Consider the following 22,609-nt stretch of genomic DNA (forward strand, 5'->3'; position numbering starts at 1 on the left):
TTTTCCCAAAGTATTAATGGATCTGTTACTTCACAAAACATTATTATAGTAACAAATGATTATCTTAATTGTTCACTTGAAGCCCATTTGGAAGCCTGTAACAAAGCATCATTCTATTCTTGATCATTTTCTAATAATCTTAATGCTTGACATGCTACTTGATACGTTTGATATGTGATACCATCAATAGTTCTAATGGGTTCATAGCTAGTAGCTTCTTTGACAACATTCAATAACATAAGCATATAATATACTTCTCCAACTGCAAGGTGTACATTATTTATTCTTTCAATACATCTTCCTTGTCCTTTTTGCCATTTCATCTCTTGTTTATACCACACAAATTCTATTGGAAAATTAGCATAAATCAAATGTCTACCATCTTCATTCATTACATTATATACCATCTATTTTGTAAACATAGTCTTTGTAATATCAAGCCTATGAATTATTCTAGATATTCTGTCATGGTCATGAAAAATATGTTTTGCTCATTTGGTTAATGGATTGTTAATCTCTAAATAGCAAGTTCTCAATAGTATATTGGAAATCTAGAATTCTCTAACATACTTCATATGTTGATAAATATTTGCAATCTAAAAATGTTTGGATTTCATCAATTTCATTTATACTTGCTTGTCGATCTTGCATTGTAGTTGAGTTAGTTCTTTCTAAAACAACTTGTGTTCTATCTAGTTATTTATTTATATACTTGAATAAATACTTTATAGCTTTGGATCGACTACAAACTTTAACATTAACATGAGCTTGGTATTTAACGACTAAATCTACATTATGAAGAACAACAAATCTATTGTCTAATTGTACACCTTTTTGACTTTGATATCTCTTCCCCTATATATTGGAAATCCATCCTCACTAATTGTGGTAGTGGATTGGAATTGTTTTAGGTAGAACTTTGAATAGTAGCTTTTACTCATACATAAAGATTTAAGATTTGCATAACCACATGGTCCTTGTACCATAAAATTTGTGACAGTCTTATATTTTATTGAATCTAATTCTTTGTTTGGAAATTCAGCTGATATAATTCTATCAATATCAGCAATAGATGAACATTTATGATTTGCATTTAACCAAGAAGAATGTGTATATGAGGCAATCCTCGCTTTTGGAATTCAATCGTATATGCAACTGTTGGAAAAAAAATGTTTAAGTATATATCAGCATCTAAGTCTTTACATATATAAAATCATTAATAATTAATATGCTATAAATAAATCACGTGAATGTAAATAACTATCTTACCAGTTGTAACATGTCCAAAATGATGATTTTTTGTAAGATCTTTTATAAAATAATAGAGTTTAAGCCTGAAAACCCTTAAAGTTATGTCTGGCCTATCTTCTATTTTTTGGTGTGGGATTAAACTTAATGCTTATTCAATTTCAGTCCATCGTCCGTTGCAAGTACGTGGAATAAATAGATCAGAGTAACAATAACACCTATAGATAGCCATCACATCTTGATAGTTTTGGAATAAATATCTTAGACCACCAGTGAAAGTTGCAAGCAAAATGACTCATTTACCAACTAAGCTTGCATTAGCATCTCCACTTGTAAATGTATCTCTTAAACCTTTATATAGTTCAAATCTTAAATCTTTGTTATTATTTCTCATGTATTATAACCTTTCCTCTTCTACAGCAACAAATACATCAACAACAAATTATTGAAAAAGCCTACCTCCTCTTAATAACATATTTTGTATAATCATATGTTGTTGGATTATATAACAATAATATTCTTGCATGGTCACAGTTTTCCGCTAAACTTTCTCTCTTCATGAAGAATAAACATAATTTATATTAATTATGTACCCATCTTCACCATAAGAAAATAAAAGCAGATATTGCATGGTCATAAATGAAGAATGCAATTCATTTATGCATTTAAGCCCTTGACTAATGTGATTAACTATAATATCTCGACATCTATCATATTCTCCTATATCTCCCACCATTAGTCTAGCTATTTCTGAACAACTTGGTGGTGCATAATTTGGTTCTCTATTACTTTGAGATCCTATAAGACTGAGATGAACAGGTGCATAATTTGATGTTCTTAATCTGTCTCTAGCTAATTTAAAGGCCTTGACAATTTCATTATTCTCATTAAGTATCTTCATCAAACCTTCAATTATGTATCTATCAGTGATGGTATTGTTTGAATCAGTATCAAAAATTTTCATTCTGTTTGAGATTTTATTTTTGTATTGTAAATATATAATTGAGCAAATTTAGATCTATTTCTTATTATTGGAAGCAAAAACCTTAGTTTGAATCAGTATCAAAAATTTTCATTCTGTTTGAGATTTTATTTTTGTATTGTAAATATATAATTGAGCAAATTTAGATCTATTTCTTATTATTGGAAGCAAAAACCTTATTCTATGATGATTTTGTCCATTTATCCTAGAGACATAAGGACCTTGTTCATTATTCATTGAATTATCAATTTTACATCCCAATAATGTAAATTGAAACATAGAGTTATATATTTTTATGTTTTCTCTAAATTTAGTAGCTTTATAATCTCTATCAGTTGTAAGTAAATTATCAAAGAAGGGCAGCGTAGATTTAAAGGGAGGAATCTTTTCTGTACCTTCTTAACAACAAATAGTAAAACTTGGGTTTGTAGTTTCTTTGTTACGCTAACTCTCTCTTCCTACCACATGTAAGCACCACAAAAAAGGCAAATACAACTAGGGTTACCAAACGTGAAAGGCATATACCATCTTCTTATTAGATAAATTTGCAACCAAAACAAATTGTTAAATAAAAAATCAATATAAGAACATAAAATTGCATAATTTGCATTAATTGATATAATTTTACTTATTTAAGTGAGTCATAATCGTTCTCTTTCTGGTTAGTTGTCGTCTCAATCGTTCATAATTTATGTCACAACCGAGATCCTCAATATTACCTTATATTTTTAATAATAATTTAGATTAAATGAGTGAGTAATCATAATTCCAACGGAATAATAGATAGAATTGAGCATGCAAAATATAAAGCTAAGAAATAAATTCAGTTCCCATCAATATTACTATCATAGGTATCTGTTGAATCACTCATGGTATGTGTAATATTCTATGACAAATGATCATTAAAACAAAAACTACTGCTTGTCGAAGGATCAAATGTAGAAGAAGAATTTTGTCTCAAAGCAACAGAATCTGTAAAAGTTGTAAGCTCAGAGGTTGTAATAGATTTGACCAGAATGGTTTGTAGCAAACCTTCAATGTCGACAGTAGAATGTACCAACACATGCCCTCCAACTGATACATCAATAAGATTAGATGTAGATGTCTTTTGCAAAAAATGTGTACTTGGGGGCGGAAGATTAACTGGATTCACAGTTGGATTTCTTTGATTGAGATTGCCATAGTTTGTAATTGAACTGCATTCACTCTTAAAACATACTGGCATAGTATTTGTGACATAATTCCTTGGCCCACTCAATCTCCTAGCTCTTAATATTTGTCTTTTTCTAAATCTATTTTCTCTCGCTCGATTAATACCATCCATCATGGAGTTAAAAAGTCAAAAAATAAAAAGTACCCTACAAATAAAAGAACATATAAAGTCAAATAAATTCAAAATATGCACTTAACTTTGCAGAAAGCAAGCAAAATTTGTTTTGGTAGCAAGAACTATTTCATTCAGTAGTACTTAGATCGTAAATTAAAAAAATTAAACATTAATTTATTATTAACCTACCAATAAAAGAACATATAGCAAGGCATATAAAATAGCAATTACTAATTAATAATTTGTTAAATATGAAATGTTAAAATAATTTAAATACCAAATCATATGATGGATACAACACTGTCTATGATTAAAGTTGTCCATATAGGATGGCTAGTCTATTATGGGAGAGGCTTGAGCTATGATTCAGATAAAAAATTTATCAATCTTTGCACTAAAGTGAGGAAGAGCCCACAAATTAAGGTCCATTGCAGTTAATGGATGGTTAATAGGTCCAAATAATACAACCCAAATTTTTGGTACCAAAAGGTAACAAGAAATCCCAGATTATCCTCTCTTTTTTTAGTCATATCCGAGATTATCTAGTTGAATTGCAGTAGTGTAGATCACTTGTCCTGTGTTTAATTTAAACAAAGTTGATAGAGTTTGACTTCCCAATAAAAAGCAAAGAGGAACGTTTATCCTGTCTTTCATTTTTGTTACCAAGATTGCTAATCCTTCAATTAACAAGATAAGGGCAGTGAAGTATTTCATTCAATAGTACTTAGATCGTAAATAACAAAATTAAACATTGATTTATTATTTCTTGAAATAAGAGGTTGTTAATCACTATAAACGATAAAAAGCAAAAGTATTAAGCCAAAAAAGATAACAGCTAAAAACATCATAAATAAAGCAGTAGAGCAATATTATGAGGTAATCTGACAAAACAATAATGTAATGAAGTAGTTTTCAAAACTGAAAAAAGTGTTAAATAAATCAAACAATATAAAAAAGAGATAAAAGTGTTAGAATAAACCCCATCTATGTCTAATAAATAACTACAAAGACCAACTTTAATTGAAAAACCTGCAAAAAAAAAAAGTGAAACAAGAAAAAATAATTATTAATCTCATTAATAATATTAAAATATTAAATAACTTGAGAAGCACAATTTAAATATAACTTGAGAAGGACAAATCAATTAACAATTTGACTTTTGTCAAGAATAAATATAAAAAAATTAAACAAACCCCAGCAAACCCAAACATTAAAATCCCCAAAAATGTAAGGATAATTACACGCCATGTCATTTCGCAAATAATAAGCTTTTTATGTGTCATTACTTTTCTTTAATCAAAGATTCAACAGCTAGCTTCTACAAAGAGAAATAAATAAATATTATGTATATGCTTTATGAGGAAAGTGCTTAGCTAATGACTAGGCTATTTTTTCAAAGGGTAAATAGCTTTGATAGAGTTTTAGTTCCCAGTAAAAACCAAAGGGAAACCTTTACCTTACCTTTCATTTTTGTTACCAAGGCTAATACTTAGATGTAAATAAGAAAATTAAACATTGATTTATTATTTTTTGAAATGAGAGGTTATTAATCATCATAAATGATAAAAAGTAAAAGTGCTAAGTCAAAAAGAATAACAATTAAAAACATCGTGAATAAAGTAGTAGAGCAATATTATGAGATAATCTAACAAAACAATAATATAGTGAATTGATTTTCAGAATTAAAAAAGTGTTAAATAAATCAAACAATATAAAAATAAGATAAAAGTATTCGAACAAACACAATTTATGTCTAATAAACAGCTACAAAGACTAACTTCAATTGGAAAATCTGCAAAAGAAAGAGAAACAGAAAAAAAAATTATTAATCTCATTACTGACAATCAAATATTAAATAACTTTATAAGCACAAATTAAACATAGCTCGAGAATGGCAAATCAATTAACAATCTGACTTTTGTTCTATCAAAGAAAACATAATATATATATATATAATGCAATTAAAGAAACAGTTGTTTGTCAAGAATAAATACCAAAAATTAAACAAACTTCAGCAAACCCAACCATGAACAAAGCAAGTCCCCTAAACATGAACAATGCAAAGCACCTCTTAAAAACCCACGCATAGTCATGCCAATGCCGAGAGCTAAGAAAGAAAAAACAAAATAACATAATAAATGCCAAAAATTAAACAAACTTCGACAAATCCAAACATAAATCCAAAAAGATAAAAGCACAAATACTTCAGGCAACACTAAGATGCAAGTGAAGAAAAAAAATTAAAAATCCTGAACTCACCCAAAAAAATGAAGAAAAAATCAACACTAAGCAACAATAATGTGTAAAAGCGTAATCTATAAATATAGCTTAAAAAAGCCTAATAAGAAGAGAAAGCAGGACCGAAAGCCACAAAGACAGAAAAGCAAAAGGAAAAGGATAAAAAAAAAAAAAAAAAGCAACAATCGAAAGAGAGAAAAATGAAAGAGGAAAAGAGAAGCTTCTAGACGACCAAATCAAGAAAATAGATCACAAAGCCCTTATTAGAACATAAAGACTTCAAAAAGGCCCTTCAACTCCTCATCAGGCTCCTTTCCTTGTTAACCCGACTCTTTTCCTAATTAAGTATCACGTATCACTCAATTGAGACCATCATATATCAATCATTATTGTCACTTTAAACTCACTTTTAATACATACATATATATATACATATACATGGACGTGACATGATTGCACTCCAACTCCACCACGCACATGCACCCAATATAAATCTAAAGGGTTTAACTCGAATGGAGGCTATGATTTTTTGCAAGTGACACAGCTCAATCGTATTGTAAGGGTTTCTAGGCCATAGACAAACTGTTTGAAAAAATTATTATGGCCTTCTATTTCTTGTCTCTGATTGCTTTGTGAGTCTGATGGTAACTCTTCCACCATCTTCATACTGTTGTAGACGATTAAACTCGAATGGGGAGCTCATAATCAGGGAAGATTCTTTCGAGGACAGTTGAGTCTCCAGGCCATGGACAACTGTTAAAAAAGAATGTGATTTCCAAAAATTTACTTCACCTCCACCACTTTCTAAATGCAATTGTAAATGATTAAACTCTTTCTCCAAAAATCATAAGGATGAACTTCAACGGGGGCTCATAATCTGGGAACCTTCTTGCAGGGGACAGCTCCATTGTCATTGTCAGAGTCTCCAGGCATGAACAACTGTTCAAGAGGAATGTGATTCCGAAGAACTCATTGCAGTCTTCAATATCTGAGGCCGGACATTCAAATTTCAAGCATTTGTCCACCCATCTTCCAGATGATTCCCACTAAGAAAAACATTATAGAATTTGATTAGAAACTAGAGCAATGTGAAATATGTATGAGATGGCTGTAGAATTAGGCTCTGTGTTTATATTGACAAGAAATTTAGCAAGATCAATGGCAAATCCTTTTATTGCTAAAGATGTGGGACAAACATGATCAAGTTAAATTAAAAACAATTGAGATTATAAAAAAATTTAACAGACTGGAGGTAATAAATGTGGAAAAATAATTAGATTGTAGGTGAATATACAAATCACAGAATCTGAGAAATAAAGAAGAATTAATAAAATTTATTTCTACTAATTTTTAATTTATTCATATTATCATATATATGACCAATCCTTTGTGAGTTTGGGTTTACTGTGCATGCTATCAAGTGAGAATTCTCTGCTTGTTGTAATAGATTGTTCTAGAAACTTCAATGGTTTTCCAGTAATTTAAGTTTCATTTTATCTGTTCATTATTTTTCCCAACCTCACAGACAATCCAGAATTTAACTCCAAGCTCCACGTGTCAATATCAAACCAGAAACCACCACGTGTCAGAACTATAGCCTGGAATTACAATGCCTTGGGATCTTGTCCCCTTCCAATCCACTTTCTGGTTGTTATTTCAAGTTAAACTGCCTAAGTAACTGAACAAGGATTTCTATACCAACAAAAGCAAAAACAAGAAAAAAAAATGGTGGCAGCCATTGCTGTTACTTCTCCAAAATCAACTGTTCTTCAGAGCCCGATCTCTTTAAAAAATCCCAATTCAAGTTTCCTTGGTGGGTCCTTGAAGGGTTTTTCTTTACAGTTGAAACCAAGAAGCCAGAAGAAAGATAGTGGTATCAGCTTGGTGGTTGCTTCGGCTGGTGATAAAACCACTGCTGGTGGAAGTTACAGTAGTAGTACTGCCTCTGCTAACAGGTTTTACTTTAACATCACTGGCTTCCCTTTCCCTCTTGGCCCTTTTCTCAACAGGCGCACTACTAGGACTGAGGTCAGCTGGATGATAATTGACTTTTAGTGAATAGAGAATCAAGAGTTACCATTTAATTGTTTTTGTTCTTTACTTTGATATAAGTATGTATGGCTGATCAGTTGAAAATTGTATTTGCCTATTTATGCCTACTGTTCCATTCTAATGCTGACTAGCTAAGTTTAAAATCATAGTCTTGCCTTATGATATGCAAATTCTTCAAAAACATAGCAGATTTACATCACATACATTATGGTATTTTGAACACAAAATATGTTGTTCTTTAGAGTTGTTGACAATGTAAGAAGGAAGAGCAGAGAGCTATTACCACAATTACAGCAAAATTTTAACTTGCTTTCCAGAAAAATATATCCAGGTACATTTTAAGTCCTATCAGTAATTCTTCTAAGAACCAGGCATATGCATTGAAATCTTGAAATTCCTTTGTGCTCTGGTCTGAAAAGAACAAATACATAGGATATATATGGAACAATACTTCTAGATATGATAGCACTTTCTAATGGAAACAGCAAGCACATTAGATAGTTACCTGAATTCAAAACAGCAAGAGTTTTCATGGTCAGGGTAAGTATGCCCTGCTATCCAACAAGCTAGCAGTAAAAAGAAAATTGGTTTTCTACCAAAATATTTTCAATTCCTTTCTTCTTGTCTTTCCATGAATCAAAGTGTTCTTAAGCCAGGTTAAACGTGAAAGGGTTTCTAATCTATCTTTTGAATGCATAGAAGAGCAATATGCATGCATACACACCTGCATATGTATATGCACACACTTGCGTATTCTCTGATCTGAAGTACTACACCTACAATTATGTTTCTCTTGTACTAACTCTTCATATGTCTCACATTTGTATATGTCTTCTTTAGGCTGTTAAAGGCTCTATATGGCTATTTGAACAAGAGCAAGCATTAGGCTTCAGCAGTGTCTCAACAAACATTCGGATGACAGTTATCAAACTCAAATCTGGGGGACTATGGGTACATGCACCTATTGCCCCAACCAAAGAGTGCATCAAGGTTCGGTCTTGCTCTCTGATTCTCAACTTTAAATATGGCATTTGTTTAGTTCTATTCACAGAGCATCTGTCTTTATTGGGAAAAGGGGAGTGGTAGGGTGGGGAGAGGGCAGGCTGAACCTGAGACCTTACAGGCGTTAGCCTGTCCTTTTGCAACTGGACCAAGGTCTAACTGTCATTTATTGGCTTCCCTATCATAAGGGTATTTGGTAAAGATTTCTAGTTTTCCACTCTTGATTGTTAACTGAATTTCACTTTTGAATACATCAAATTAACTTACAACATTAAATTTTCCAGGGACTATCCTGGTGTTTTTCTTTTACTATATTTGTATCTGAACATGACAATTAAAACCAGTACTTTAAAGTCAAGCCCATGTTGCTGAGTAAAGGCCTTTCAAGATTGAGCAGTTGTCAATGTAGTGGTGGACAGTGATCATGATACGATGAAAATTAACTATGAGCCTATGATATTTCCAGGTTGTATATGACAGCATGACTAAACTGACCAATAACATCTGACCATTTTTCGCTTGGAAATCTGTCCAGCTTGATTTTATCTCCTGTTTAGGCATTAACTATTAGCATTTTGAAAGTATTTGCTTCAAGGATTACAGCAGCTTGCCCTTAAAATGTAAACTGGGAACTGTTAATTTGTTTCACATTTTTATGGTTTATGAGAATCAGTGATTGTTTGCTTCACTATTTTCCTTATATTTTTATTGCACAATTCTCTTCCCTGTCTTTGCTCCTGTTGTTATTTTTGTCATACTCTTCTGCATATTTTTCACTTTATTGAACTTGGAATTCATTCTCTAACAAGTCATCTCCTGTATTTTTCCAGCTTTTGAAGGAATTAGGAGCTCCAGTAGAATACATTGTCCTGCCAACATTTGCTTATGAGCATAAAATTTTTGTGGGTCCTTTCTCTAGAAAATTTCCAAAGGCTCAGGTGTGGGTGGCACCAAGGCAATGGAGTTGGCCCTTGAATTTACCCCTTGAATTTTTTGGGATTTTTCGTGCGAAAATTTTGGAAGATGAGGATTTGTCGACTCCATGGGCTGATGAGATTGAACAAAAAGTTCTAAGCTCGCCAGAAGTTGGTAAATAAACTTGAACTTGAGCTACCTGTAACCTCATCAAGGTGCAGCAAGCTTGAACTCATTTTCCTTTAATTATATCAGGGATTGGACCATATGTAGAAGTGGCTTTCTATCATAAACGTTCAAGAACACTTCTGGTTACAGATGCTGTCATATATGTCCCAAAAAAGCCACCAGAGTGCATTAACAAAGAATACCTCTTGGCATCAGCAAAGAATGGCTTGGCAGTGAAACTTCTTAGCAAAGGAAAGAAAGTTCCTGATGAACCAGTTGTTGACAATGAAATAAACCGTCAAAAAGGTTAGCTTTCATGTAAAATTCTATCCCAGCGCTCAAATGTCTTGAAATTAGATAGCCAAATTTAGCACAACGCTGGTGCAACTTAAAAGTGTTCATATAAATCAACAAGAAATTGAATAAGAGTAATGCATGGCACAGGGTGGGAAAGAATGGTTCTACAGATACTGTTCCTTGGTCCATCGAATCTTCTGGAACCAAATGCTAGTTTTGCACAGATGTCACAAAAGCTGATTGTTTCTCCTATCATAAAGACACTAGTCTTCAGCAAAGTTCCAGAAAAGGTAAGAACCTTTTTTATGTAACTTTCCCTTGATGACTCCATCATATAAAATATTTGACTCTAGCTCCTTTATTGTACTTATCAGAGCGCCCCTAATCTGGCACCCCAGGAGTAATTTAGATGATTTTATAAACCGTTAGAATAACTAAACACTGCTTTGCTTACTGCATGAACCAGAGGGGGGATGTGACTAATAGGAAGTGATACATTTCATTTTGCCAACCATCCCCTGGATTTGTTGTGTATATTCCATCTAAGAAATTGGTTTTGGTTGGAAGTATAACTATTTTTCATGCTTCTCGAAAATTCAGATTAGGGATTGGATTGATGGCATCGCAAGGGACTGGAAATTCAAGAGGATAATTCCTGCCCATTTTGCAGGTCCCATTAAGGCAGGCAGGGCTGAATTATTAGCTGCATTTGCATTTCTTGATGACCTTTTAGGTGAGCGTTACATTACTCGGCCCTCGCTTGCTCTTCTCTTCACATCACTCATGGGGAAGGCAGCCAGTTACTTCCCACCGGATGACATGAAGACCTTATCATCCCTCGATGAATTATTAGTGTCTGTGGGAGCCGTGAAGAAAACAGTCTCTGGCCGCAAATGATGATATGCATCATGATAAGTAAATGCTGCAGCCTCCCACCTATTTAAAGGCATATATAGAAACTTAGATTTCTAGGGTATACCAGATGCCATTTCACAATTGTTCAACTTATTTACATTTTAAAGAGAAAAGTAGAGCTTTGATCACCCCTCTGTCAGCCTTTTTACCATTAAATTGAAATTAATGCAAAATATGAAGTCGAATATACATTATTATTTCACAGGGCGTTGCATGTGCTACAAATTCATCTATCTAACCTGGTCCTCCTGGTGTTCTTCATGTTTTACTTAACAATGAAGCAAAGAAATAAAAGTGGCAAGAACCCTACATGAGTCAGAGTAAGGGCCCTCCTTTCAATTACACGGAATATATCATTCAACCACCCAAAAGACACAGGAAACACTTAAGCCTTAACAAATTGGAAGATAGGGAATATCACATAGGGAAAAGATTACCTAAAACATAGAAAAAGAACTGTCTTGGGTTCAAATTTGAAAAAAAAAATATACAAGGCAAGCAGCAGGAAACAGGCAGGGTTGTTTTCCTTACTCTACCAAGGTTGGAACGGGCTTGCCCTTGCCTCTAGAAAACTTGTCTTGGGGAACAAATTATGACCAAGAAACCAATGAAGAAGCAAAAATTCACACCAAATAGAATGAAAGTATTTGATTTTCATAAACATCATGGACCCAACTCTTTTGTTGGGTGGTCAACCTCCTCAACTAAAGCTACCAAATTTAGACAAATAAAAAAATTTGGTGTTTCTTTTTTTTTTTTTTTTTTTTTTTGTGGCCCAGAACTAGTTAAGAGAGTTGATTTCTTAGTAAATAATACCATTAAAGAAGATGCTAGATCACAAGCATAGAGCATTGGTGGGGAGGGAAGGAGAATCCAAGGTGAATTTTTCCTATTACTCAAATGTCTCTTTCTCTCTTTTGTATTATCAGCCTTCCAATCTGGCCATAACTTTTTTCAAAGCCTTTAAGGTGATATTGATGCAACCTTCACTTTTTCCATTTCTCCACTCTAAAAATGATTAAAGAGTTCAGCTTTTTTTGCTACAGCAGAAGAAAGGCTTTGTCAGTTGGAGGCTTTATCCTGGAAATGCCAATTGCCCATCCTTCAAGTTTGTGAGATGCCAAGCACAAACTATTATAAAATTCCATATGTTGTTTGCTGGGATGTGGCGGCCAACTGATCCTACCCAGCCAATGCTTAAAGAGATAGACATACAAGCCTTGGACCAAAAAGTTGTTTATAAATTCAAACTTTATAAGTTTGTGCAAGCTTATACTAATCTAGTTAGATTATGTTGAAAACATCCCATGATTGTAATGATTAACTGAAGTTGATATATATATATCCATTATGATCTTCTCAACCATGAAGTACAATCATAAGAGGGCCATGTCTTGCCGACAAATACATATCATATCATCATGAAATCCCAAAGTTTACACAAACACCATTTCCATGTGGTGGCACTGCATCTATTCTTTTTTTCCCTGATTTTCTTGGTAGCTTAAATGCTATGCAACATTTCAATGACAATAACATCATTTAATGTGACCATTAGTGCCTCATAAATGATTCAAAATATGGGGAAGAAGAAAAAAACAAAGGACAAACATGTGTTTGTAAAGTATTTTGTCTTTTGATAACCACCAATATTCTCATTAAAGAAAATATATAACATGCATTCAATACATGACAATTGTAGAAATGGTTTCTTAATTTTGAAGAAATTCGATCGAGTTACTCGTAATCATATATTAGTTGATTTTTAGAATGTCTATAATTGAGAATATATATTTATCAGAATTTCACATCTTTCATTAGATGAAATATTTTCAAAAAAATAAAGACCAATATATTTCATTTATACAAGTCAAAATGAAGGCCCACCCCCTATTGATTGAAGGAACTTAATTGTGGTCGATTTCATAGACAAAAGATGGGATGTGCAGGCATTGAAGTTATCCCCCTCAAACCGACCCAACAAAATAAAATAAAATAAACATGATCTTTAGATTTTGTATTCATTATGATTAAGAAATGACTTTTGAAGATGGCCCAAGATCAGATCTTTTGAATAAGTCAATATATATTAAACCCTCTAAAGAGAAGAAAAGAAACAATATCTTAAGGACATATATTGTGCAAAATCTGTTGTCATGGGTACACAATATATTATCAAAATATGATGTTAAGCAAAATTGATTTATAATATGGTACAATATTTTCTATTATTTTTGGGTTTTTTTATTCCATTGAGATTATATATTCATAGTTCTCTAGATGTGATTTTTGGGTGCTGTAAATTTAATTTAATCAATATAGAAACTTCCAAGGTAATATGACAAGAGAAATTATACATCATTACCATTTTCCCAAAAAAAAAAAAAAGCCAAAAGTTCAAGAAAATGACCCTATAGAATTAATATTTTACAATAAGATTAAAAAAGTATAAGACAATGTTCCAGTGATTTCTTTCATTGGAGGGTTGTTTCCTTGATTATGGCTATCCTACTCAACTAACATGTTAGAATATGTTAGGGTGACCTCACCTCCCCCAGCCACCAATTGCTATTCCTCTCTTTGACATATTCTGCTCCTTTCTAATTATTCTTTTATATACACACACACACACACTGGGATTGTCTATAGGAGGATGTGATCCCTAACTCTAATATACAAACATTTGATGTTTAGAATTTTGATTTAAATATAAATTCTTGTATTCAGACCTTATATATGGTATGTCCTTTCCTGTAAAACCATGCCTTCATCATCTAATTACTGTTCCCCAAGTCTTTTTTGGACAATTATCCAAGTTAATATAATAGTAATGGATTTGATTAATTACAACCAATTAGATCTTAATATAAGGTATGAATTATGTATTATTGCCATTGCTTTTGACATTGGAATGACACCAAAGCAATAATTAACTACTCTTCCAAATAAAAATCTCTCTTTTAATAAATAATCAAAAACCATGCCCCTAATGTAACTCTCAAAAGATATATAATCAACCTAATGAATTACTCATTGAACAAAAAATTAACAAACCTAAAAAATTTAATGTCCATCTACAGTCATAAAATCATAATTCATAACCATCAAAGCATTTTCATTCAATTAACTGAATATAATTATTAATAATTTAATTAACATATTTAAATGCATAGTTAAATTTCTAATGATAACGACCGGTGTAAAGGGCATTAATCCATAAACTAAGACGAAAATATTAATTAATTAAAACGTAAAATATTTTTAAATTGCAATTCAATTACGTCATATATCGTTGTGAGTAATTGAATTGAACCCATTACATATGTTATAAAATTCGACCTAAATACCATAACTCATATTAATTAAACTTTATATATAAATTCTTCATTTCATTTGAGTTTTGTTTGGTGGGGTCACTCTCTTTTTCCCATCTCTGTCTATTCTATAGCAATATGCAAACCAAAGGTGCAAGGCAAAGCCAAACATAGAAAAACCGAAGAGTTGCTTGCACGATCTTTAAGCTAAAAAGCAACCTTTTTGTGAGCTTCCATGCTCCTCCGTAGCAAAGCCAAAGCCTTCTTTCTTTCTTTTTCAGTTGCCTTTTCCTTAGCTTTCTGGTTAAGCACAGAGTTAATTCTTAGCCATATTATAAAAAAGGTATTGCTTCTCCTTCCTTATCAGCCGTTTCTTGTCCTTTGTTTTTTCCTTGGCCGCTTTCTTTTCTGTTTTTCTGTTTTTGAGAGTAAATGCTACATGGGTTTTAGTTTTTGGATTGTTTGGAACAATGTGTTTCTTTCAAAATGTGATTTTTGAGATGGGTTTGGGAGCAAACCTCGGTTTTCTCTTCTTCTTTATCTTTGGGTAGGTTTCCTTTTTTTTTTGTTCCAAGGATTGATTTTTCTTTGATTTTATCTTCAAAGATGGCTCTTTTCCCTTTTTGTATTCCTGATACGGTTGCTTAATTGTCAAGCTTGCTTTGAATTTTTCTTTTTAATCATTTTTTTTGTTTATTTATGAAGATAATGAGATATTGGTGAAAGCTTGATTTTGTGTTTATTTTGGTATGATTTTAGGTGAGACATGGTCTTCATTGATGGGTGATTTATCAATTTCTAATATTGGTAGATTAGAGAATTTTTCAACCTCTTCTTTTATTGCTTAGCCCAACTTGCGTGTTGTTATCTTCAATGCAATATGTATAACCTCTTCTTAATACATGAAAAGAAGAAGTTTAGATTTTTCCTTTGTATTTGTTCATATAGTTATCAACTATTCAACTGTTTGATTGAACAGTGAACCTTGTGGTACTGTATATTTGCTGCTTGGGTTTTTCAGAAATTTGCCATTCTGATAGGTGCCTATGTATAGTAAACAAAAGAAATTTCAGAGAACATAGTTGTCTGTTTGTTGTATAGCCTGACGGAGGCCTCAATTGAGCAGTGAAGTCAAAGCTGGAGATGCCAAATGATTTATTATGGCATTTCCAAAACGAGAATGTATGGTGAAGTCAAGCTCTTTTGTTGTTTAGATGTGAAGTGGTTGTATTTATCTGTTTTTTCTATATGTCTTTGTTCTTATCTGCTTTCTAGTTTATGCCTGTTGCTGTAAAACTGTCTTTATTCTTTGTTCCTGTTAGTTCTCTCTTGAAGTTAATGATATTTAATTTATTTTGTAAATTAAATCAATCATAAGAACTAGTTTCAAGTGATGTTTAAATCTTTCTGTCTTGTTCTCCAGGTAGATGGTTTTTGATATAGTGGCCCAAATAATATCCAGTATAATACCAGAATAGAGCTTGGTGAGTGCTTTTGTATGCTTTATTCATCTAGCAGTCTTTTTCTGTTAGTATTTCGTGACCACCTTTAATATAGTTTTGGTTGATTTCCAGGATTGTCTGTTCTAAACTTGTGTTCTCTTCTCCTACATATTTTGATGGCTGAGGAGAGTTTCAGTTCACCAGTGACACCAGATATTACCAAGCCAGTTGGGGGTAATTTAAGAAGAAACTCCTTGGCAGGAACAGGTTCTGCAAACAGTGGAGAAAAAACTCTTCCTCGATATCTGAGGGCTTCTACTGGTTCTTGTCATGATTTTTGCAAATATGGGAAGAAACATGAATCTGAAGAGAAGGCTAGACATTACTTTCCGAAGAGGATTATAAAAAAGCCATGTGATGAGCCAAATTCATTTGAGAGCTTGGACTTGCCACAGAGGAAGGAGACATCAGCAGTTAAGTCCAAATCTTTCCCCAATTCCAGAGCTCATACCCCTAACACTTCTAATGTCATCAAGCTTCAAGTGTCCAAAGACCCTCCTGACAGAAAAAATTCTAAGATACATGAAGCTCTGTCAAAGAAAGAAAAGGCAACTGTGGCAAAGCTCAAGCTCAAACATTCTCCCAATTCCAGAAGTCGTTCCTATGATATCTCTGATGTCATCAAGCTTGAAGTGCCCACAAACTCTTCTGACAGCAAAACTCCTAGGAAACATGAAGTTCTGTCAGAGGCGAAACAGACATCAATGGCAAAGCTCAGATTGTCACCCAATTTAAAATCCCGCTTATCTGATGCCCCTAAATTCATGCAGCAGGATGGATCATCATCTTCTGAGAGAGTTCAAATCTCTTCAAAAGAAGTTCCATCTAAAGCTATCGAAAAAAGCTTTTCTAAACGGCATACTACTTCTTTGAAGCTGAAATCTGTAGCAGAAAAAAATCCTTCTTCTTCTGTCCTTTCAGAAGGTTTAACTGTAAGGAGAAACAGTGGAATCAGTGATATGAAGATGGGAAAAAGGACTGTGACCTCCAAAGTAGCTGTAAAGAAAGTAGTGGCATTGCCAAGAGCTTCATTGTCCCCAAGACCTTATCTCACTAGAGCTACAAGCCTAACCACAAGAAAGAACAAGAACTTGAAAGTTGTGCCTCCACAGAAGAATCAGAACAAGGTCAACAAGTATGAAACTGAGCAACCTCTCAATGAACATAGTGAAAGCAATAATGACATACTTCAGGAGAAAACCCTTTATGTTATCAAGATGGAGACACAATCTGATAAAAATGAAATTTGTGCTGCTGAATTGTCTTCACCTATTGCTTCATCTCCCAAGCCTTCATCCCTCCCAATCTCTCCATCTTTGTCATACCATAGTGAAAGAGATCAAGATGAATCTGAGTATTCAGTGACTGAAGTAGAGGATGACTCTGACTCTGAATATGATGAAGATGAAGCTGTAAATATGGAAGAAGCAGAAATTTTGGAAGGGGAAAATGGAGGAAGGCCCAGAAAGGCCGGGACGGTTATCTCTAATGACAAGGATGGCCGACCTGTGAAATTATCTTTCAGGAGAGGAAAGGTTGTTGACATTCAGTCTGAGAATAATGGTCCAAGGAGGCTGAAGTTCAGGCGAGGAAGAGTACTGGGGGAGAACCAAAATATTAAGGCTGAAGGACGGAGAACATATAGGAGGAGAGGAGCTGATGGTGACACAAATGACGACAAACCTAGTGGGGAAAAGGTTGTTTTGAGACACCAGGATATGCAGGGGAAGAAAGATGACAAGGGTTTGTTCAACAATGTCATCGAAGAAACTGCTAGTAAACTTGTTGAAACCCGAAAAAGTAAGGTTAAGGCCTTGGTTGGTGCTTTTGAAACTGTTATCTCCCTCCAAGACACCAAGCCTTCAGCAAACACTGTCACTTGAGTTGGGATGAACTTCTCTATTAACAATTGGTTTGTAGGAGAAGGGTAGGAGAATAAACCTAAGCTTCTGAGAGGCAACACCAAGCTTACAATGCTGCGGAAGTGTAGATTACACCTTTTTGACTTTACAGATCCTGGATCTTGATTTGAATGGTTGATCCTGTGTGTACTGATCTTGACATGCTTCACATACAGTCGTTCAAAAGGGTATGCTTCTTTTTGTTTTTGGAGATTATACTATTGATTTGTATCATGTGAATAAAACAATATACTCATGACTTTCTGTAATTCTCAGAGGTAAAATAAAAGCTTGATAACTGTGAATTTTTTCAGTTGTATCTTTTTTTTTTTTTTTTGTGGTTCATTTGGTGGTGCTTTTCCTTCAAAATATCCTAACTGATTCCATTTTGGTTGGTTTATCATATCTTTTTGTGTTCATTGTTGGTTGTTTCTGTCTTTTAAGCATGGATTTGAAATGTCTTTGCGTAAGAGACCAACTGCAGAATGATCATCTTTTTGGTTATGCAATGCCTAGAATACCGTTATATGTGGCTTTTCGCATTAAGCCGTTCTTTGAACTCCTCATTTTGCTTGATGTTAAACCAGAAAAACTGTCCTTTTTTTGTACGGTGTTATTTGTCAATGTGTCCTCATAACTGCATGAGGCTGGATAAAGACAATATTTACATTACATTATGTTAACAAATGTAGCTCTGTGGTGGAAAGAGCAGGATCTGATGACTGGTATCCAAAATATTAGTATAGACCCAGGAAAAACAGAATACAAGAATGTGCTATCTGATGTTAGTTTACTATCTGCTAATTTAATAGGCATACCCCATATTTCCTCAAATGGGTGGTGTAGCAAATCAGGTCCTTTTTGGAGCGAAATCACCAACTTTGTGACTCTAAATCAGAAACAGATTGCCTGAAAGAGATCTCATTCTATAGCCACTGTAAAATTATAGATTCACTTGGAGAGAACAAATTGATGAATCATGTGCTCTATAAATGGTTGAGAGCAATTGTTCTGTCATGCAAAGATCATTGTGAGTTCTTTTACTGAAACATAAAACCAGGGAGATTGGACTGGTCTCAGATTAAGGAGAGTTTTTGTAGGAAAATAGTTGGCATTTTGATGGCAAGGATTTCCAAAAATCTTGATGGTACATTGTTTACTCGTTTTGTTGATTGACAAGTAAAAGCAACCATTCTGTCAATGGATTGGGGGTGCAATCTTTTTAACTCATCAGAAATACTATGATTCTTGATCTTCTTAATACAGAAGTGACCCTGCCATATCAGATGCACAGGCTGTCCTTGTTTTGTTTTTCTACATTTCTATTTTTTATTTTCTAGGGGAATAAAGATGCAATGATTGGTGTTGTGAATTCAAGTTCTAGGACTATTCAAGTACTACCCTTCTTAGGAATGGATGTATATTAATTTGCCTTGAAGAAAATTTGGTTTCATATTAGACTTGGTATTTGTCTTTTCCTTTTCGTTGCTTCACCTTCTACTCCTGCAATTTTGAATTCATGAAGGAAAGCTCTACTTTGTTCTTGCTTCTTTCTATTTTTCCTGGAGACTCAGGTAAACTGGTACTACTTGCTTGGAATAGAACACTGCAGCTTCATTTATATAGTCTTGAAAACATCTGCAAAGTTGGGGAAAGTATTATCTTCTGAAGCTAAAACATAGATTGTCCAGCCAAGAAGAAGCTAATACTTGAAACTGAACTGTTACAATGACAGGGAAGACATCATTTCCCAGTAGAGCACGAAGCAAAAATTTACCTAAATCCTTCCTATTAGGAGAAAGTTATATACTAACAGGGGATGAAGAACAAACTTACCTGAAGGCAAGGCATCCCTTGCAAGACAGTTAAAGCAATAAAAAAACAGGAGGAGGCCAGATTTCCTCCTGGGCCCACATAGTCTGTTTGATTCATTGGATTCATGTAATGGTCCCAAAGCAATATGGACTTTCCACTTTAGTGGACCATAGGATGAGGTTATCTGGACATCCTCGGTCCCCACTTAATAGTCATGTCATTTTTTGTTTTTTATATAATTTTATTGATTTTTATTAATTAATAATCATTACTATTTAACAAATTAAATTTGTATCCATCATAGATGATATAAATAACATGAATTTTTGTATACTAAAATAAGAATATAGTTTATATGAACCAAACTAAAAATAGGGAAAAAAAATTAACAATTGGTTGGACCAAACTGGTGAAAAATCCAACCTAACCTAAAACAATGATCAATTTTTCAAAAACTTAACACTATTTTCTTTATTGCTTCTATTTCTATATATAATTTTTTTCAACTCACACCTTAGATTATAAAAATGCTATTTGCAAATTGCAAGGTTGTAAAATTTTATTAGCTTATAGGTTGCGTTTGATATATTACTAGGAATGTAACTTTGCAGCTTTTTGTATAATAAGGGAAAGTGATGATTGTAGAAAATGTGATTGTTAAAAAGATTACATTGCAGTGTTTAATTTGTAAACATTTTATTGGAAATGTAATATAAATTAACAAAATTACCCTTATTTATAAAAAACATATAAGTTGAATAAATTTATAATTTTTAATATAAAATTTTAATTAAAATAATAAATAATAACCTTAAAAATAACATAATTTTTTATATTAATTATTTAAAAATTAGAATATGTAAAATTAATAAATATTTATTTTCACCATAAACTTATAAAAATAAAAAATAAAAAATTTTGGCCTAAGACAAATTTATCCATAGATAAAAATTCTATCGATATATCATATTATCTATCAATACATCATATTTTCTATCGATACATCATATTATCTATCGATAGATAAATAGCTACTGTCAAAAGTTTGAATGTAATCTATCTATGGATGTTTTCATCTATTGATAGATATTCAATTTTAAGTGTTACTGATGTTTTTTTTTCTCTCATATCGCGGCACCAAACATCTTTCTCTCTCAATCCTATTAATTCCTTAGTAAATTTTCTTAACTCTAAACCATTTAAATGTTTCTTTCTCAATTTCAGCATCAAAAGAGTAAACTTTTCTCAAAACATTTCCAAAATTCTTGAAAATTTGAATTAAGGTTTCATAAAACCCAAAGTTTCAATCTCTCCAATTTTCAAATTTAGTGGTGAAATTTGACCCAAATGTGCTGGTGACGGGCTACCTTCTTACCGACAGTGAGAAGAAGGAGAAGAAAGCAGGAAGGAGAAGAGAAGGATTGAGAGGTTAAGAGGGTCGACTGAAATAGGCAATTTGGGAAAAAAAAAATTATGTAACTTTCCTTTTGGAAAAGGAAAGTGACATTCCTTTCTTTCATTGTAATGTGATTACAATTGTAAGTACATTACCTTTTGCTAACCAAATGCTGCTAAGTAATTACAGTCATTTAAATTGCAGAGAATGTCTTCCACTTACACCATACCAAAATCCCCATAATTTATTCTAAATGTATGAACTTTTAGAAAGATATACTTCACCTACACCTCTCACGGTTTCAAATTTTCTTACATGATATTATGTGGGTTTTTTCCAATTAGTATCCTATGGGTATTTTTTGTTTTCAAATTTACATCTTGTGATTAATTTTTGTTCTCACAAGATGTTAGATTGTCAATTTTATTTAATAAAATTATAAAAATACCCTTTAATCTGAACAAATAAGTTAATTTTGAATTCAAAAAAGTTATCTACAAAATACTAATTAGAGAAAAAATATATATCTATAATATGCTTATTGGCAAAAGAAAACAGAATGTTATATAAAAAGTTAAAACTACAAAAAATTAAAGTGAAATTTACCCTATTTAAAATATATAAATATTATGAATCGATATCGATTTTGCTTATCCGAAGTCATGCTACTTACCCCACTACTTTTTATCGTAAATTGATTTAATCGATAAGATCAATTATTTATTCTAAATTATTTTGAATTCAAGTTTTATGAATTAAAAATCTTAAATCCCAATGTTGTCAAAAAGGAGATTATTCCTAATATCTATGTGGTACATAAATTTTTTATTTTAATAAAACTTGTTGTAAGATGTTCTTAACATTTTTAATATATACATATATTTGGAAGATAAAGATATATAAAAGAAAAGCAAAATTGTGCTTTATTGCTGAGACATTGATAATGAATGATGGGTATTAAGAATTTAAGATTAAATATTATTCAACTAAAATATCTCAAGAATGACAAAGACATTATCTTCTTATTGAACTAAGAAACAACGAATTAGGCCAACCTTGTGAGAAGAAACAAAAGATGACGTTATATTTCGTAAGAAAAATTCAAATCAACTTGAATACCACAAATTGCTTTTTTAAAAAACTTTAAGAAAAATTCAAAAAAAAAGAAGAATTAAAAAATAAAAAACCCTCAAGTGGCAAAACCCTCGTCAGAGTTTGGACAATAGAGAAATGGAACTGCCAATGAGGAGACGCCACCTAAGCAAAACTCAACCAACTAAATTCCAAAAAATTCCATGTTTCCACGTGGCGAAACGTGAGGGCTTTAGAATCTTTCTGTGGACAGTATACTACAGCATTTTACCTTTTCAGGTCCCGACACAAGATTTTAAACAACTAGGGGCTAAATTCTCCGAACCTGACAGTCTCCATCCTTTAAATCAGTTCCAATGAATTAACGCCGCGTAATAAAATGTGGTTTTGCAAAAACTATTTACAATGGCTAATTTCCACGTGTATTGATCTAATTAGTCGTTGA

At 32.6% G+C, this 22,609-nt stretch overlaps 2 protein-coding genes across 8 annotated transcripts; both read left to right on the plus strand.

Moving 5' to 3' along the window:
• Positions 1-7,462: 7,462 nt before the first annotated feature.
• Positions 7,463-11,346, plus strand: LOC18601604 (lysine-tRNA ligase). 2 transcript variants are annotated; one of them, XM_007032602.3, is made up of 6 exons: positions 7,463-7,823; positions 8,688-8,837; positions 9,680-9,938; positions 10,020-10,238; positions 10,377-10,519; positions 10,900-11,082. In XM_007032602.3, the coding sequence occupies exons 1-6, from the start codon at positions 7,521-7,523 to the stop codon at positions 10,930-10,932; spliced, it is 1,107 nt and encodes a 368-aa protein (XP_007032664.1). In that variant the 5' UTR covers positions 7,463-7,520; the 3' UTR covers positions 10,933-11,082. The 2 variants fall into 2 exon arrangements, with proteins under 2 accessions (XP_007032664.1, XP_007032661.2); XM_007032599.3 differs by having other exon boundaries at positions 7,465-7,823; positions 10,830-11,346.
• Positions 11,347-14,599: 3,253 nt separating this feature from the next.
• Positions 14,600-18,174, plus strand: LOC18601605 (uncharacterized). 6 transcript variants are annotated; one of them, XM_007032606.3, is made up of 3 exons: positions 14,600-14,801; positions 15,882-15,942; positions 16,016-18,174. In XM_007032606.3, the coding sequence occupies exon 3, from the start codon at positions 16,077-16,079 to the stop codon at positions 17,841-17,843; it is 1,767 nt and encodes a 588-aa protein (XP_007032668.2). In that variant the 5' UTR covers positions 14,600-14,801; positions 15,882-15,942; positions 16,016-16,076; the 3' UTR covers positions 17,844-18,174. The 6 variants fall into 6 exon arrangements, with proteins under 6 accessions (XP_007032668.2, XP_007032667.2, XP_088662077.1 ...); XM_007032605.3 differs by having other exon boundaries at positions 16,033-18,174; XM_088805951.1 differs by lacking the exon at positions 14,600-14,801 and adding an exon at positions 14,857-15,005.
• The last annotated feature ends 4,435 nt before the right edge of the window (positions 18,175-22,609 follow it).

The sequence above is a fragment of the Theobroma cacao genome, chromosome 4, assembly GCF_053813885.1.
Source record: "Theobroma cacao isolate CCN51 chromosome 4, ASM5381388v1, whole genome shotgun sequence".
In the NCBI taxonomy this organism is placed as follows: Eukaryota; Viridiplantae; Streptophyta; class Magnoliopsida; order Malvales; family Malvaceae; genus Theobroma; species Theobroma cacao.

Coding starts and splice junctions, on each gene's coding strand:
- LOC18601604 (XM_007032599.3), top strand. CDS start 7,521: ATGGTGGCAGCCATTGCTGTTACTTCTCCAAAATCAACTGTTCTTCAG. Junction 8,838..9,679: donor CAACCAAAGAGTGCATCAAG/GTTCGGTCTTGC, acceptor GTATTTTTCCAG/CTTTTGAAGGAATTAGGAGC. Junction 10,239..10,376: donor TGAAATAAACCGTCAAAAAG/GTTAGCTTTCAT, acceptor TGCATGGCACAG/GGTGGGAAAGAATGGTTCTA.
- LOC18601605 (XM_007032606.3), top strand. CDS start 16,077: ATGGCTGAGGAGAGTTTCAGTTCACCAGTGACACCAGATATTACCAAG.